A 17,566-nucleotide genomic window follows, 5' to 3' on the forward strand; every position below is an offset into this window, starting at 1 on the left:
TTGGTCCGTTGGCGCTTTTGCTGGTCCTCAATTGGTGGTCGGGCCGAGAGATGATCCGGATCCCGATTGGGGTGATAATAAAATAATATCGTCCTTATCCGAAACATTTAATTTTCGACTGTTAAATAATGGCACGGTGACAGACACAGTTTCAACACGGGGATTGCAGTCGCGCTTCTCTGGTGGATAACCCATACTCCTCGCTCTATCAGGGCCACTTCACAAATTCCGCATCTACAGATATCGCGGCTTCATCCATCGATATTCGCACTTTTGCAGGATCTGTAAATCTCATGGCGTCTAAGCGTAAAGATCGCGAACTGTCTGAAGATGCTCCTCCGGCAAAGAAATCGCACCTGAGCAAGAGCCATGGTGTCTCGAAGAAGGGTGCCCCAACTCCCAGAAAGGACCGTGTTGTCCTTTCTGTCAATGAGCTGAAGAGGAGGATTCGCGATGTCAAGCGCCTCCTCGATAGAGTCGACCTCCCCCCGGAAGGAAGAATCACACAGGAGAGAGCCCTGATCGGATACCAGAGGGACCTGGAGTCGGAGATGGCGAAGCGCAAACGATCTGAAATGATCAAAAAATATCATTTTGTCAGGTTCCTGGGTATGACCCCATATGGTTTCCAAGACACTACTGTGAACTTTTCGACTGACCATGGCCTTCAAACAATTAGAAAGAAAAACTGCTACCAAGGAACTCAAGAAGCTCCAGCGACGCGAACGCGAGATCTCGGAATCTGACTCCCCGACCAAGAAGGAAGATCTGAAACTGCTCGCCTCACGGATCCACACCGCACGGGTCAACTTAAATTACACCATCTACTCTCCACTTACGGAGAAGTATATCTCCCTCTACCCCGACAAGAAAAAGAAGAACAAGGATCGTGACTCTGGGAATGATGCGAATTCCGACTCCGACTCCCAGAAAGGCGACAAGAGATCAAGGTCCGAGTCGCAACAGCCTCAGGAGTATACTATCCAGACGAACGACTCGGGAGAAAAGCCTCCACTGTGGTACGTAGTGGAGAAGTGCATGGCAGACGGAACGCTCGATCTGCTCCGCGAAGGGAAGTTGAACATTGGTGCCGATGGGAAAGAGAGTACTACCGTCACCGAGCTGGCAAGTGCAAACCGGTCTGTTCCAACTCAAAAACCAAGTAAGGAGGAGAAACAGAAGAAGGAGAAGTCAAAGACAGAGAAGATTAGGGCGGACTCCAGGAAAACATCTCAGCGCGGCGGAGAGAGCGATGAGGACAGTGATGGTGGTTTCTTCGAGGAATAAGCGTCAGCTTTCACATGGATTCTTATATAGAGCCATTGAATGGCCCAGCTTGCTCCCTCGCGGGCAGTTCGACAGCCATAATCCGTACCGCTTGTCTTGACAAGCGATGAACATACATACATACATACGACATAGCGACCACAATCACATGATACCCGACTACATCATTATAGAACTATTGCAGTGGACAGTCTCTCAGCGCTGCAGGCTGGTTTTGATGAGTGTTGCGTTCCAAAACAAGAGAAGCTTTGATCATATCTTCGCATGGGATAACTAATTTCAGCCTGTCTCATCGTATTTTCTTACTCTATCTTGGACGCCTACTATAGCCGTCCCCGTGTGGACATACTTAGCTGTCCCAGTCGTCAAGTAGTTATCAGACGTTCCCCACCTAATATTCACATCTTCATCCACTGTATCCCTAAAGGACAATGTATAGAATCTAATCACATCATACTTCAGTCCGAGCCTCCATGCCTATCATTTCTTCAAGAAAGGAAGAGACCAATATGCAATTTTCGGATAAGTATTACAGCGGGGAAACCCGCCCTATCAATTCTCCCCGCCGGCAAAAACAGGCATGCGCGAACTAAATAGATAAACTATTGTTGGTACCTATCTATCCATCTCCAAAGCCAATTAAAGTGCAAGTACGTCTCGTTCCTGATGTAACGTCGATACTACCCTGAAGCACTTTTTTGATGTTCCTTCGTCTTTGTGACTAGAGTTGAAGTCTCTGGATAAAGTTATTCGGTAATAAACACTCCATTGTCAGGAACCTAACGGCTAAACTGGTATATCTATATGCATCCTCTTCGATCGAGAAAAATTAGAACTTGGAAGATACAAGTATACATCTGCGTCCATGCAAGATACAATTTAAAATTCAATTACTCGGAGATAAAACCATTGTATATCTAAAATCACTCTTCTGACCTGAGCTAAACAATGAGAATCTCTCTATACACCTCTATCTTCTTCTTCTCCTCCTTCCTCCCTCCCGAACACTTCTGCACCGCAATCTCCAACCTCGCACCCCAATCCTCAGCATCCCCACACTTCAACTACACTCTCAACACATTCTATCTCAATGGCCAACCCTTCCAAATCATCGGCGGTCAAATGGACCCCCAACGCATCCCTCACCAATACTGGCGTCAACGCCTCAACAAAGCCCGCTCCATGGGCCTAAACACCATCTTCTCATACGTATATTGGAACCTCCTCGAACCCCATCCAGGCGAATGGGACATATCCGGAAATAACAATATCGCACAATACTTCCAAATCGCACAAGAAGAAGGCCTCCACGTGGTTTTAAGACCGGGACCTTATATATGCGGAGAGAGAGAATGGGGCGGATTCCCAGCGTGGTTGAGCATAATCCCAGGACTGGATGTGCGCACGAACCAGACGCTTTTTATGAACTATGCGAAACGGTATTTGGAACGATTGCTCGTAGACCTGAGACCATTACAGGCTACGAGAGGGGGCCCAATTCTCATGGTCCAGGTGGAGAATGAGTATGGGAGTTATGGGGATAATCATAACTATACGGCTTCGATGCGGGATATTCTGCGACGGAATTTGGATCATGGGACGATATTGTATACGAATGATGGAGGCGTCCAGTTGGATCTGGAGGGAGGGAATGTTCCGGACGTTTTGGCTGAGATTGATGGAGATCCGGCCTCTGGGTTCGAAGCGAGAGATACTTATATCTCTGATCAATCGGAATTAGGCCCTCTTCTAGATGGAGAATACTACACCCTCGCGCCGGATCAATGGGGTTCGAACGCGACGCGTAACGATCCGGAGGAGGGAGATCAGAATACCATTGAGGGATTCGTGAAAGATCTAGATTTCATCCTGGGCGGGAATAATTCCATCAGTCTATACATGTTCCATGGCGGGACGAATTTTGGATTCGGAAATGGCGCCGTCTGGAGATCGGAGAACTACCTAGCTGCTTTCACGACGAGTTATGATTACGGCGCTCCTCTGGATGAGAGCGGACGGACGACGCCTCTGTATTATACCCTGCGGGAGGTGATTCAGAAGTATTCACCGAACGGAAGTATTCCAGACGTCGTGGCTGACGTGCCTCGATCGTCCATAGCGGATTTCGCACTCCATCCCGTCGGAGACCTGTTTGATTCCCTTCCTGAACCTACTCATGTAACAAAACCTATTACAATGGAATTCCTAAACCAAGCATACGGCTTCATTCTCTACGAGACCATATCCACGCGATCCTATTCCGGTCTCCTCAAACCAGGCGATCGACCACGAGACCGTGTCCTGGTCTATATCAACGGGCAAAAACAAGGCGTTATTGATTCCATCTACGAGACGCCTCCGAAGATCAACATCTCACTATCCAAGGGAGACAAGTTACAGCTCCTGGTCGAGAATCTGGGTCGGGTCGATTACTGGTCTCGGGAATCCGGGACGGAGAATGCACTTCTTCAACCGCATAAGGGAATCGTTGGAGACGTTTTTGTGGGAGGTGAAGTGCTCGAAGAATGGGATGTATATTCCCTTCCACTGGATTCGCCTCCAAATACTACTAAGCTGTTGAAGAAGAAGAGGGATAATAATGTCCAGAAAGGCGAGTATAATAACAGCACCGTGCTGTCCAAAACGCCCGTTTTCTACTCGGGCAAATTCCTCACTTCTAGCAGTAAGAATAGCAGCAACATCGCAAACGCAGAACTGGCTGCAATGGAATTGGATACATTCCTATCCATCCCGAACGGAACTAAAGGCGTCGTGTGGATCAATGGCTTCAATCTCGGCCGATACTGGATTATCGGACCACAGCAATCCCTTTATTTACCGGGGGTGCTGCTGAATAAAGATAAGGATGGGTGGAATGAGGTTTTCGTTTTGGAGCTGGAGCCTGAAGATGGCAAGGTTATGGTTGGGCGCGGTTTGGCGGAGAGGGTATGGGCGAATTTCCCGGATCCAGACGCGCCTTGATCCAAGAGAGTAAGTAAGGGGGAAGGGACTGAAATACAGAAGCAGGGTATAAATCTATGTGAAGTTGACGGGGAGAGTGCTGTATATATCCCAGGGGCTCGCCTAATGATATATTCTTTTCTGTTTGTTACTTCACGCAGAATAGAAATTTAGTGGTGTAGTGTTGGGTTTTATCTAACTTCGTCGTCCTGGAGCAATACAGCTGTATGTGTTCATCCATACGCTCCTATCCAGTCGGACTCCCTATGGAAAAGGATCGGTAGATGGAATGCTATATCAAGACTGAAACGAGACCATATATTTGGTCCCAAGCCTAATGACCTAGAGATCAATTGACAGACTCCTAGACGTGATAACTCCGTCCTATATCTAAGTAAAAACGAAAAATGATAGACAAGAAATATGTAATGCTCCAAAAAGCAGACCTGTCTTTGTTGAAGCCGAGAACTCCCTGCTCCGCCATGATCTGCCCATGGAGGGCGATAAGATGAAGATGAAAGGCCCTTGTCCATACTTAAAACGAAAGTCCAGCTCTGATAGTCGCCCCCACAAAGGAAAGTGGCAACAACGAGGGCGCATTCTATCTATAACACCTGAAAACATGGAATGCCATGGTTTCCGCGTTTGAAGATCCTTCACTCATTGCAGCATTGTCTATTACGACATGCGTCGACTTTGAGATCAGTTTCGGATCGGTTATATCATATGATGGCGTCACGCTGTTGAAGTATGCAAGTTGCGAAGGTCGCTGTTCTTCTCAATCCTCTCGCGCCCATTTTTTTGTTTCAACCAATAATGCTCCAGGAAATAGCGCACGTAACGCCATGCAGAAACCACAACGAGAAAATGAGAGCGTCGCTGAAGGAACAAAGAGAAGAAGTATAAGATACCGAGAGAAGGATGAAACAGTTGAAGGACAGCAATATAGTGAGGGGAAGAGAACGTGTTAAAACCGGGTCAAGACCCGTAGTCGTAGGTCATCGAGAGAAATATCTTAGCGGAATCTGCACTCTTCTCACATAACAATGCAGCCGCCGCTCCGTGCCCTCCTTCTAGCTCCACCGACAATGGGCCCGAAGCCTCCAATACCAAGAGCCTCTCCGTCCCCTTCGTCGGCATTATATATTCTTTCGACTTCACGAGCGCGACGGCGCCGTCTCCTGGCACCGGCACCACCAGCACCAGCTTCCTCCGTGACCATCATGTAATCAGCCCACTTGCGGTCCAACCGGCTGGCAGAGACGAGATCTCCCCGCAGGACCCGCTTGGTATGCTCATCAACCGTCATCTGCCAGCCATAGAAGCATTTGAGCTGGATGATCTCGTTGGGGTAGGTCTTGGGCATCTGAAGGGCGGGCGCCGTGGAGAGAGTGGTGTAGGTCCCTGACGCGTTGGGGTTCGTCGTCTCCGTCACAGTAATCACCGCCGTCGCAAGGTTCTTGCGAGAACGAGGAATGTAGCAATTGCTGGAAAGCACCTCTCTCACGCCAGCCCAGGTAACATTGGCGCAGTCGAATACCACCAGTCGCAGGCCCACTTTTGGCGGCTTGTCACCGTAGCCGCGTCGGCGTACTCGAGAGCTAGCTTCCATAAGGGAGAGGTCCGAAATCCGAGTGTTATCCATCTCAATTGATCGGATATTTGGACAGCTCTTGAGAATTTGAAGCATTCCCTGGTCACCCAGGCTCTCGCAGTAACTGACGTTGAGATGCTCAAAGCGTTCAGCACAAGGCGACCTGGCGATCTCCAGTAAGGCATGGTTCGAGAGCTTATCCAGGTCTTCAAGATCGAGATGGGTCAACCGGGGAGTGGTGCGGACGATGTCGATAACCGAGTCGTCACTTAGCTCATAGCACTGGGAGAGCTGGAGACCTTCAAGGTCCGGAACGTTGTGCGCGAGAGCTCTGACGCCGGCGTCAGTTAACCCGGTGCAGTGATGGAGGTCGAGATGTTTTAGTTTTCGCGGCGGGACAATAGGTCTGCCGGTCAGGAGGTCGATTTCCGGATCGACACCCTGGACCAGAACCTTGAGACTATCGTCAGTCACATCCGTCCGGTGCATGACGAGCCTCTCCAGATTGTTAGTCGCGAAGAGTCGTAGCATAAATTCCTCGTCATCGAAACCAAGGATTTCACCCGCACGAAGGTCCTTTAACCGTGTACATGACTCCACGACCTTCTTGAGACCTTTCGTATTGACATTAGTACACCATGACACGTTCAGCGTCTCGAGATAGGGACACGCCTGAGCGATAATCCTCATAGCTGAATTGCCGACTGCTGGAAGGCCAGAAAGGTTCACATGTTCGAGTCGGTTGTTACGCAGGAGGAAACAATGGACAGATGTCTTGTCAATGCGACAACCCTCTAGGGAGAATTTGACCAAGTTCCGGCATGCAGCAGATATTGTCTCTCCGTCAGTAGCCCACTTGTCTCGCAGTTGAATACATCCTCTAAGGTTCAAGTCCCTAATGAACGGCCCACCTGAAGTGAGGATCTTCACGAGAGAATCGCTGGGGATGCGGCTGTAGTATTCAGAGGCATCAACGCTGGTCCACAGCTGGCCATCAAAACACATCTCATGCCACGACTTGGAGACGGTGGAGCATCGGACGATCTCCTGCGGTGTAAGATATTGGAAGATCTTCATCTTCAGTTCATCTGGCATTTCCTTCCAGAAGTCGAATTGCTGTTCTTCATGTTCTTCAACGGGCTGCACGACAGGCTGCACCGTGGTCTCTTCTTCAACCTGTGCAGCCCCTTTCTTTGCGTTGTCATTCTCAACCTGCGCTCCTCGAGAGGCAGGTCGCACGTCTGCTGGTAGACGGACGGTCATGGACTGAGAGACATTGGGAGACGAGCCTGGTCCTACCAGACGAATGCGGGCGCTGCCCTCTGGAGACGTCGCACGCTGGTCATTGGAAGCGGTGGGCCGGACGTTTAGCCCGGGATAGAGCTGGGAAGAGCTGCCATTGCCCAGACATGCCGTATAGGATGAAGATCCCAGCGAGATACATGACATGGAAGCTTTCCCACCACGCTGGTAACCAGTCGAGGCAGACCGCGTGCGTGGAGCCAATGAGGGACTGGAGGACATGCGCTGCAAGCTCTGCAAGAGTCTCTTGCGGCCCTTCAGCTTCGGGGGTTGCTCCAGTGGGATCTCGCCCGCCGAGGATGTTGGGCTTGCTGGGGACACCAGCCCCGGGCTCTGCACAATGTCGTCCGGAACCCCCGAAGCCATGGTATGATGCCTAAACGATTGAGACACTTCTTGTGTTTTCCGAAAGTAAGCGAGAGAGAAAGGAGGAGGCAAGGGGATTTCCACCGGGAGCCTCTATAACGATCGCGAGGACAACGACGGACTGAAAAGGAAACCCCAAACAGGAATTCGCTGGTCGGGGCTGGAATGGACTTTAAGGTCGTAGTGGACGCGAAGTCGCAATCCCGGGGAGCGTTCAGCTCAGACACTCATTGCTGCCAACGACGGCATGCAACAAGATGGATAAGCCGTTTTGGCACTTGACCACCAGCGGAAGAGAATGAGAAACACGAGCAGTCCAGCTGTGAAGAAAGAACCTCGCAAGACCGGGGAGAGGCTGGCGACGACGTGCGCACGACGTGGGCGGGGAGAGCGGATGTCAGCGAGTCGGCGGCCCTGCTCGGGTTATTTAGCCCAGGGTCGGGAAGCGTTGAACCACGGCTCCAGTCAGGACAATCCGGGAATCGGATCAACGGTGGGGAGAGAAAGATGGATAGATGGATGGACAATATTAATGTCCGATGGGCAGCTGAGGATGTCAGTTGCTTGCTCCTGACCGCGAGGGGCGGGCGTGACTGTGTAGCGATAAGGGAGAAAGGAAAGAAAGAAAGACAGAAAGAGGGAAAAGAGAAGAAGAGTAACGCAGAGGAGGCTAAGATGGGAAGAGCTGAGATGGATGGAGGGATCAGAAGCACAGATAGACGTCTAGAGTAGAGTAAAGTCGGTCTGGAAATCGGGCTCGAACAACACGAGGGAGAAGATCGAGAACAGATAGTTAATTAGTTGATATCAGCACCCAAAGACCCTGACGGTTTGCTTGTCAGCCGACGCAGCGTGCCAGCTCCGGTGTGGATGGGGACGAGAAGCCCGAGAGACATCGAGATCCCCAACGGCAAAGGGGAACAGGCAAAGCAACGAGCTGGTCGAGAAATCCACAGACTCTTCAACCAAAAAGAAGAGAAAAAGGGAACATCCACAAGCCAGAAGACGGGGTCCACCGGATGGCGCAGAACCAGCTGGAGAAGAAAGAAGAAAGACAACTCGTTGTTTGCCATCGGGCATGTCTCATCTTTTCCCTCTCCGCTCTTCTCTTCTCATCCCCCCCGCTGCCACCGAACTTATCGGATAACTTATCGATTAACTCACGATAGATAACTCGCCCATCCGCCCACATGGCGTCGCCTGCCCGCCCTAAAAATGTCTAAACAGCGTTCGACGGCTTTACTTAGCCCCGAGCACTAAAAAACGCTTAAGCCGGCTTCTCCTCCGACTAACAAACCCTCATCCACACCAATATTAATACAAGAGCGATGAAGCCGGTCCTCTGCTCGAGAGATAAGGAGAACATGGAATACCATAAAAGATACCAAATGGCCACGCGAGCAGATCGCCTGGCAGTGTCACACGGAGACTCGCCCATCGCCAGGGTGGGAGACTGAGTCGATCTGACATTCCTCGACAGCGCCAGCCAGGCGGTCAGGCGCAGCATCTCACCAGCCCAGTAACTATTGGATAGATGGCTCGATTTGACGATACTGAAAAGCATACTTGGTACCCTGGATACTCTTATGTGGTTCAACCACAAACAAGTTCCGCCCATCGCTTGGCATGGAGCGCGATCGTCAAGAAGTATTCTATACTTATGTCCCCGTACCATACAGATGGTACTTGCCTGTCCTCCAGGTTACTATTAACTCAGGCTAGTTATCTGAATAGACTGCCCAAAACACTACCTATCTATACTCCGTAGTTACTCCGTACACGAGAATACCATAATAGAGTACCATAAAATATCCCTCATAAAAAAGAAGACCTTGATTGGCGGAGAATCTACCTAAATTTGGCTATCCGCCACTCGACTGGAACCCCCTCGTTTCTCTCCCAACTCCACAGCGTCTTCAAGAGTACGGTGTACAGTGGTCGATTATTGGTCCTGATCTCGTAGCTTCGCCTCCACGATACGCCGATGGAAATAACAAATGACTTGTTCGCATATGCCAAACCATACCTATGTACTGTACTGTACATACTATGGGTCCTATGGGGTACATACTGTACCTATCAGCTAACTCCGATGCAATGGGGATTCTCAGGGGTAACTAGCTACCGACTCATAGTGACTATCTATATATTCTAGCTATCGATGAAAATGATTGTTATTCTCATTTGATGTTACTCGAGCTTGAAAACAGACTTCCCCTGCACAAGGGCTTAATAGGTCAGAAGAAGCAAGTGCCGACCGAGGGACCACCGGCTAAGGCCCAACGGATAAGAATTTCATGGACTTTGAAGCTGACTCAGTATTCCTCGTCATCACGCGAGATCATGGATTGATCTCGGAGAGGCACGTGGGATGAATACGCTGATTAGGGGATTGCGCCAATGTCCTGGTCGATGACGATAGAGTTCTGGATGAGGAATCCGATCGTCATTTGAGTTCTTATACAGTGTAGTATAGAGTAGATAAACAGGACCTAATTACTCGATCTACTTTCAATATTCTCGATTTGCGCATATGTCAAGCAGTAGTGCTTCTACAGGTCAGATGACCATGTATGGCCGGTCAGGAACAGATGCCTGCAGGATCAAAAAAATGCTGAAAACCAAGGGGTATCTTGTCTTCTCGCTCTATCCAGCAAAACCTAGCACCAGTCGGTCGAATTATTGCTCTCTGCTCTTCCCTCACCATATTTGTCCCAGTTCAAACCCGAGCCTTTCTTCCGTGAATGTCCGATAATGATACAGAACCACCGGTATCTCTCAGTCCATCAGCCAACAGCAGTCACCCATTACATTATTGAGCACCTTGAATCCATGTTGGTAAAGGGGGAAAGACAGAAAGTGCGATCAACGCATTAGGTTCTGTGACGAGAAAAGAATCTTGGTCATGAGGAGAAAAGAAGGGGTGAAAAAGGTGTTAAATCTGATATAAAAAGAAATCGCTAAAGGATAGATCATAACACGTGCATGTCTCTATACCTTCCAATCCCGTAGCAAACAACTCTTTTTTCTTTTTCCGCCTATACTAAAGAAAATCGGCGTATCATAGATGCGAAGTGAGGCAGTACCTTGTACTCCCTTTCTCATATGGATTCCATCTCGAGGAAGCATGTTCATGACGGCATATCTTTCCACCGGTTGCTGGCTTCGTGTAACTTCTCAAAACCCATTGATCGTAGAGTTTCATCAGACGTGGATACTGAGTCGAATCAGAATAAGTCGTGTCATCCGTCAATCATTACTCAGCTATCCTTCATCCAGGGATGTTCTACCACCTCCGAGATGGTGAGACGATTGTCGACATCGCGGTCTAGCATCTTTCGGATGAGGTCGATACAGTCCTCTGAAAAAGGGACGAAAGGCACTCGAAGAGGGTGGTCTAGGATCTCGTCGATGTTGTAAAAGGGATTCTCTTTGTAGACGATGGTGTAGAGAAGAATCCCGAGGGCCCAGACATCCTGTTCCTTGCCCCGGTAGGACTTGCCTTGGAGAACTTCGGGAGCAGCATAATCTGTCATTCTGTCAGCGGAACTCCTAGATAAAGAGAAGAAAGGATGGCTAACCTATTGTCCCCACAAATACGTCAAACGGGCCGTTTTTGATGTATGCTGCACTTCCGAAATCGATGAGCTTAATCCGACCTTCACCGTCCAGGACAACGTTTTCGTCCTTGATGTCCCGGTGCACAACTAGGGCTTTTGTGTGAAGGTGGTGTATCGCGTCCACAACTTGTCGGAAAATATTTCTGCACTCTCCTTCGTCCATATTGGCACGCAGCTCAATGTAGTCGAACAGGTCCATTCCAGGGAGACCATGTGGTTTCATCTCAATGTAGTAGTTGATCTCGTCCTCAAAGAAGCCTTCCATCTCCACGATGTTTGGATGTTTCAGACCGTCTCGACGGAGATAATCAAGGACGTGGATCTCTAAGGGCACAGTGCCTAAACGCCGGTCACGTGTCCATGTATCGACAAGAATCCTCTTTTTCGTGACATATTTCAGGACAACTCTCTTGTTTGGGATTTTCTTCAGACGTGCCAGCTTCACCTGGCCGTAAGCGCCTTGGCCCATTTCTTCCAAGATCACGTAGTCATCAATCGTCCTCTTGGCTGGCATCTCTGTTGTCGAGGCCGAAGTCGCCTCAGGAACTGGTTGTCCGGGCTGATCAGTAAGTGGTTGAGACGCGGCTTCACTGAGCTGCTGGCTTAGAAGTGAAAGAGGCTGTTGGTTGTTCCCAGAAACAATTTTCACTTCAGGAGATGCCGGAACAGGAGCTTCTGGCGATCGTCCCGGCGACAGTTGCGGTGGGGGTGTCATGCTCTCTGACGTTAAGGCGCTGGGAGAGAGAGCGCCTGCTGTCCTGGCAGAATGAATCTGTCGGGAGTAGGTGATCCACAAAGCGTACACAACTTCTGTCACAGCCACTGGCTCACTGTTGCTATCATCTGTGTCGCTATCTTCTTCCGCACCCTTCTCTTGTTTACTAGGGAAGACAGTCTCACTCTTAACAACACGCATCTGAATGTCCACTGACATAATGGAACCATCACGATGCCTAGCGGCAACACCAGTTGGCTGTAGAAAGATCGTCGCGGCATTAGCTTTTCCTTCTCGAAGGAGGGAAAGAGCTCTTGCTCGCCGGAAGCTATGCTCGGGAATCACAATTCCATCGACGAGAGGGACTTTGTCTTCTTCGGTCAAGACGCGTAGAAGGTCGTCAAAATGAGGGATCAACTCAGTGACGTGCAAGCCTTCAGGTCTCTCTTGGCCGAACAGAGCGGACGAGAAGACTGAATTCGTACTGATTATATTCAGCGTGGATGATGAGAGTACCATCATTCCTGCAATGTGAGGGAAACTGGAGATCCGTAGGTTCCGGGAGCCTTCGGCCTTAGATAGAGTAACAGGGATATTGTAACCGGCAGGGATGCGGGCGGTGAAATGCTTGATCTCAGCGATCCGGGAGGCACCAGCGTCATCCTCGATACAGTCTTTAGGCAATCGTGGAAGAAGTTCGGTAATATCCGTACCCGCCCTCACGACTGTTGGGCCCCAGATCTTGTCAATGTCGCCGCTGGCATCTACGACTTGACCTTTTTCGTCATGTCGAATATATGCGATATCCTCTGTAATCTCCTCGAGAACCCAGATCAACCCACCACGCTTCTCCATGACCCAAAGACTCGCTGAACCTCTCTCCCCATCTCGCTTTTGAATTGGAACAACATCACCGCACAACAGGACTCCGCGAGATTTGTTCGACGCATGGTTTGGTTTCTTTGGGTACCGGGCGCTGGTGCCATATCCGTCATCAGTCTGCGCCCTTTTGGCCTTTTCTCGCGAAGACGGCTTGCTGAGAAGTTGTGCTGTCACACCACTTCTCATCCCAGATAATTTCGAATTCACGGCATTAACCCGGGACTTATCAGGCTGGTTCTGGGATCTAGCAGCCGCATCAGTGCTCGGATCACGCAGTTTTGACTCAAGCCAATCTCTGCGCTCCTCTTGCACCACTTCTAGAATACTCAGTTTGCGCACTTCTGCCTGAGTCACGCCAAACACAAGGCAGGCGAGGTCATTGGCGGCCAATATGGTCCATGGTGCTTTCGCTTCTGTCCGGAATACCGCCTGGGCAACGGGTGTCCATTTGCTGCTGTGACTATGCACGGGAAAGCCTGAAATTCCTAAGCCGAGAGCCGAGCTAGTTGCCGGAGAAAGTGCATCCGCGGCATTGTAGGGTTGTGCTAGAGTCTCCATCAGCTTGCTCTGAAGGGAAACAGAGCTCAGATCCGTGTATGTACGTTTTAAGCTTACGCGCCTGGATGAGGGAGCCGATTTCATCTCTCTCTTCTGGTTAAGGATTTGGTCATCTGGCACCGGGCTGAGAAAGCGAGAACCGTCCATGGCAGCGGCGTGACTATCATCTCGAGGCGAAAAGTCCGACTCCCGGGGTAGTAAGTTTCGATCATTGAAGGCCTTCTCAAAGACATTGCCGTTGTCCACATCTGCTGGTCCAGTAAGAGGTCCGCGGCCTGGTCCAGTGGAATAACCTGCCTCATCTCCCAGAACATGTGCCCTTGACAGAAGGTCGACCATACTTTGGATCTCCGTATCACCATATATCCGGGCCTGCGCATTCACAATTCCAGCGTTGCTAGCATTCCAACCGAATCGGTCCCTCATGAAATCAATCGATCTTTTCAGAATATTCTGCCTGCTGTGTAACAACTCCTCCGATTGTTGGGCAAATGAGAAGGAATGTAGGGATTCTGAAGGGAAACGGTGGAGGTCTTCCATAGCTGGTGTACTCTGACCGGGAGCAAAGTATGTTGAAAGAGCCCTGGAGGATTGACCGGAGATGGGAGACGGGCACATTGAATGAGGAAGAAGCGAAGAGGTAGATGCGTTTGGCATGGTGAGGACCCGCGACTGTGTACGTATACGGTCCAGTCCTGACGGCCCCATTCCATGTTCGTTTTCGAGTAAAGGCGACCTACGGGGGTGCATCAATTGTCAAAATGTATCAAGAATTAGAATCGTCCGGCCTAGGACCAACCTTGGCATACGATCGGTCTCAGATAGAGAGCCGTCGCCCGACAGCCTCATCGAGGAGCTTTGGTCATCTCTCGTATATATTGACAGATTCCCTCCGCTCGTCGATTTCGATATCCATGGGACAGACTCTGGGGAGGCAGAGAGGGGACCCACGGGGGATGACAGAGGACTTGGCTCTCCTGTTTCCAGACAGACGTTAGCAGGGCCTGTACTGAGCTTTTCTAAGTTTGACAAGAGCTTTGGGCCTCAGGAGATCAGAGAGCTGATGCTATCACCATCACCACTGCCGGAGCATTACGGATCTTATCTCCGACGCGATGGGTAAGATGCTCGTAAAGATGTTGAGCAGGAGTCCAGATTCACCCCATATCATATTGTGACCCTTCGGTCGCTTTCTTTTCTAGGCACTCTCTGCATCATCCAGAGCGATGACCATAAAATCCCGACCCACTGCCTGAGTCTTGCTGACGGCAAATATAGAAAGGATAATTTGACTAACCATCGTCATTATATGAAGAACCTGGCATCCTCGACAGCTGCAAGAACCGACAATAAAGGGCGGACGATCGGATCGATGGGCTGGAGAGACACGCTGCTATGGGCTAAGACAGTGAAAGTCTTGTAGAGCTACATCAGACGACGTAGGTGGACCGCGTTCCCAGGAAAGGCTTGTCGTTGGATTTGGATTTCTTCCACCTCCGTTCTTTCTATATTACCAGATGTGCGACCAAGCCCTGACCACCGTGACCGGTCACTTGTCCTGCTGTTTCCGTCACTGGATCGTGGGCGAGGCTGAGATACAAGAATCAAGCGGGCAGCTGCCTCGATCAGTCTGAGGCACAATGCGTTGCATAGGGTCCTATGACATGTGCGCGCGCCGGTCGCTTTGGAATGTCCGACTGTTTCGCCTCCGCAGAGGGGCGACCGTTAGCCCAGATGGGGGAAGAGCCAGGAAGTCCGTCCTTCGAGGACGGCGGACGAGGGGTAGGATGGGGGGGAAAAAGAGTTGGTAAGAGATCGAAGTTGGACAGTCGTTTACGGCAAATGAGGGGGGAGTATAGGGATGGTATGCACCAAGGAGATCGACGATTTCTTCGGGCAGCTTATGGTGATGTAATTTAGGCGATGCGAACCTCTGCGAGGGGGGCTGTCCCTGGCCGTGTGAAGACTAGAAAGAAACGAGGGTCGCTTAGAAGGCCAGGAGAGGTCTTCTCGATATTCTTGGTTTTTTTGCCCAACCGGGCCGTTGGTTTCTTTTCTGCTGTGGCGGGGAGCAGGTTCGCTCAAGGTTGTGGTGGCTGTCGAAGCTACTAAGTACCAAAGAGGGGAGAACGGACGACCGACGACGCTATGTGGAAAAGCGAGCCGCGATTATCGATGGACTATGAACAGAATGCCGCGAACAGCAATCGGCTCGACGCTGACGACGTGACTTGATAAGTTGATAATAACTAATACAGACAGACAGACCGTGTTGATTATCCTCTAGCGAGTCTTCAGTTCTCAGCCAAGAGACAACTCGTTTTAGTGGATCAAAATCGGCCTGTTCTCTGCCTCAACAGCTGCAAAACACACCTAGTTCCTACGACTTAACTACTGCGCGGATCATTTCTGTTTGGTAGCCCAGATCGTACTGTCTTGCCTGACACAGCAAAGTACACGACGTATCTGGCAGTGGCTGTTCGGGGCTACCGGCAAAACTACGCGTCGCTGTAAGGAAACCACTCACGGAAACGCTATCTACACTCATTTAAATCTTATTTGATCGGATATCCGGTGTTTCCATCATCCTAATAGGGATACTGAACTCGCAGATAAAACGTGAAGTTTCCCTCGTCTTTCGTCCTGTCTGGATACCTACACGTGGAGACCTATTATCGACTTGCCCGATCCGACCCAGCCGATTGATGAAAATTTCCAACGAGAACAGCCGAAATGCTCTTGCCTCCACTCTAAAAGCCTTTACACACATATGCGCGTATCTGTGCGAATTGGAATTTCTCTAAAGACTGAGACTTTCCCTATCTATCAGAATGTTGCTGCTTTGAGTACAATAATAAAGATGTTCTACCCCTTGCTCAGTGGAGTGTCACGTGGGTCTCCCCGAGCTGCTCACTCGTCCTTCCATACTTCCAGTCACTCTGCCAAACGCTGCGATCCAAGGTTACACGTCGCATCAGAATTAGAGTGCATATCGCGAAACCACGCATCCTCTGATAATTCCTTGGCTCTTGGCCTATCTCTAGGATCGGGCTTCATTATCCTGAGTATCAATTTCTTGTCATCCTCGCAAATCTCTCGCGTTGTCGTGAGGTGGAATGGCTTCATCATCTCCCGAGGGGTATTTTGCATAATCCATGTCAGGACGGACAGCCTTTTTTAGTCTGCAATCTCCTCATAAGATTCTGAGAATGATCCAGAACTTCCATTATGTTTCATGATGATCTTGACTTCATAATCTTCGTGATATATTGGAACATCTGGTTTGAATATATGGAACCTACCTCCATAGAGGATGCTAATGAGCTGCATCATATTAGCATAACAGAGCTTATAGCTGAGGCGCTCGATCTCAATAAGGTTTACAATTGCCCCGAAGGGCCCGATGTCAGTCGCGGTATCCCAGCTCATCTGAAGATGGGCCTCAGGGCTGCGGAAAATAGGCGTTCCAATAGGATCGTCTCGTCCAGCATATGTCGAGTCTGCACGAACATGGCGAATGCTTTTGACGATAACATTCTCATCTGTTGAGGCACTATATAGGTAATGTCACTGAAATATTGCTCGTATGTGATTCACAATCCCGAAGTTGCTTTGTCACGGTGTAGATCTCTAATCTTCCTCTCAAAGCTTGACCCTGGGCTATTGGAACTACCATATCGGCTACGAGGTCTAAAAAGGGTCAGGGTTTGGCGACTGAAATCGTTCTCTTGCAACGAAAAATAGTAATAATATGCATTCTTCCTCGACGAGAGTCAAAAGTGAACTACATGCGAACATGCAGGGCCCGGTCAGGTGATATACCCTGATTATATGTACTGGAAAATGATATTGAACCCCCAAATCATAACCTGTAAAATAATCAAATAGATTACGAAAGCTACAAATACCAGACAATCTATTCTACACATGACCATAATAGGGTTCCATTTCTCTCCTTTTGCCTTATGCACCGGAATTCCAGCCCTCCCTAGATGATAGTTCAAGCCACGATGCATTGAAAGTTGACTTCTACGGAAATTCAGCCAGCCAGGTGGGAACAGTGAGATGCATGTCGCGGATCTTAGCATTACTTAGAACTTATCTCGCATTTCACGCGCTAAGAGGGGGCGATTGTGAGGAATTTTCTAATATGATATAATTTCTACGTTCACGGCTTCTCGAGTCCCATTGGCTCTAGAGGGATCTGTATGCTATACTCTACGGTGGGTGTGGAGAAAAGTAGTCCATATATCTCTTCGTGCCTTTATTACGCGTAGCGGG

The 17,566-nt window shown here is 49.6% G+C and overlaps 4 protein-coding genes across 4 annotated transcripts; 2 read left to right on the forward strand and 2 right to left on the reverse strand.

The window, feature by feature from the left end:
* Nucleotides 1–109: 109 nt before the first annotated feature.
* C8Q69DRAFT_525447 (putative nuclear protein) lies at nt 110–1,699 on the forward strand. Its single transcript, XM_028633609.1, has 2 exons — nt 110–609; nt 680–1,699. The coding sequence occupies exons 1-2, from the start codon at nt 294–296 to the stop codon at nt 1,285–1,287; spliced, it is 924 nt and encodes a 307-aa protein (XP_028487444.1). The 5' UTR covers nt 110–293; the 3' UTR covers nt 1,288–1,699.
* Nucleotides 1,700–1,762: 63 nt separating this feature from the next.
* Nucleotides 1,763–4,383, forward strand: C8Q69DRAFT_456759 (putative beta-calactosidase). Its single transcript, XM_028629852.1, has one exon. It carries the CDS (start codon nt 2,236–2,238, stop codon nt 4,267–4,269), a length of 2,034 nt encoding a protein of 677 aa, XP_028487445.1. The 5' UTR covers nt 1,763–2,235; the 3' UTR covers nt 4,270–4,383.
* An 868-nt stretch (nt 4,384–5,251) lies between these two features.
* C8Q69DRAFT_149894 (F-box domain protein) lies at nt 5,252–7,945 on the reverse strand. Its single transcript, XM_028625533.1, has one exon. It carries the CDS (start codon nt 7,508–7,510, stop codon nt 5,285–5,287), a length of 2,226 nt encoding a protein of 741 aa, XP_028487446.1. The 5' UTR covers nt 7,511–7,945; the 3' UTR covers nt 5,252–5,284.
* Nucleotides 7,946–10,770: 2,825 nt separating this feature from the next.
* Nucleotides 10,771–14,134, reverse strand: C8Q69DRAFT_441982 (hypothetical protein; the record flags this gene model as incomplete). The annotated part of the gene is made up of 3 exons (XM_028628801.1): nt 10,771–11,039; nt 11,092–14,021; nt 14,085–14,134. 3 exons carry the CDS (start codon nt 14,132–14,134, stop codon nt 10,771–10,773), a joined length of 3,249 nt encoding a protein of 1,082 aa, XP_028487447.1.
* Between the last annotated feature and the right edge of the window lie 3,432 nt (nt 14,135–17,566).

The sequence above is a fragment of the Paecilomyces variotii genome (assembly GCF_004022145.1).
Source record: "Paecilomyces variotii strain CBS 101075 chromosome Unknown C8Q69scaffold_2, whole genome shotgun sequence".
NCBI lineage: Eukaryota > Fungi > Ascomycota > Eurotiomycetes > Eurotiales > Thermoascaceae > Paecilomyces > Paecilomyces variotii.

Coding starts and splice junctions, on each gene's coding strand:
- C8Q69DRAFT_456759 (XM_028629852.1), top strand. CDS start 2,236: ATGAGAATCTCTCTATACACCTCTATCTTCTTCTTCTCCTCCTTCCTC.
- C8Q69DRAFT_525447 (XM_028633609.1), top strand. CDS start 294: ATGGCGTCTAAGCGTAAAGATCGCGAACTGTCTGAAGATGCTCCTCCG. Junction 610..679: donor TCATTTTGTCAGGTTCCTGG/GTATGACCCCAT, acceptor TCAAACAATTAG/AAAGAAAAACTGCTACCAAG.
- C8Q69DRAFT_149894 (XM_028625533.1), bottom strand. CDS start 7,510: ATGGCTTCGGGGGTTCCGGACGACATTGTGCAGAGCCCGGGGCTGGTG.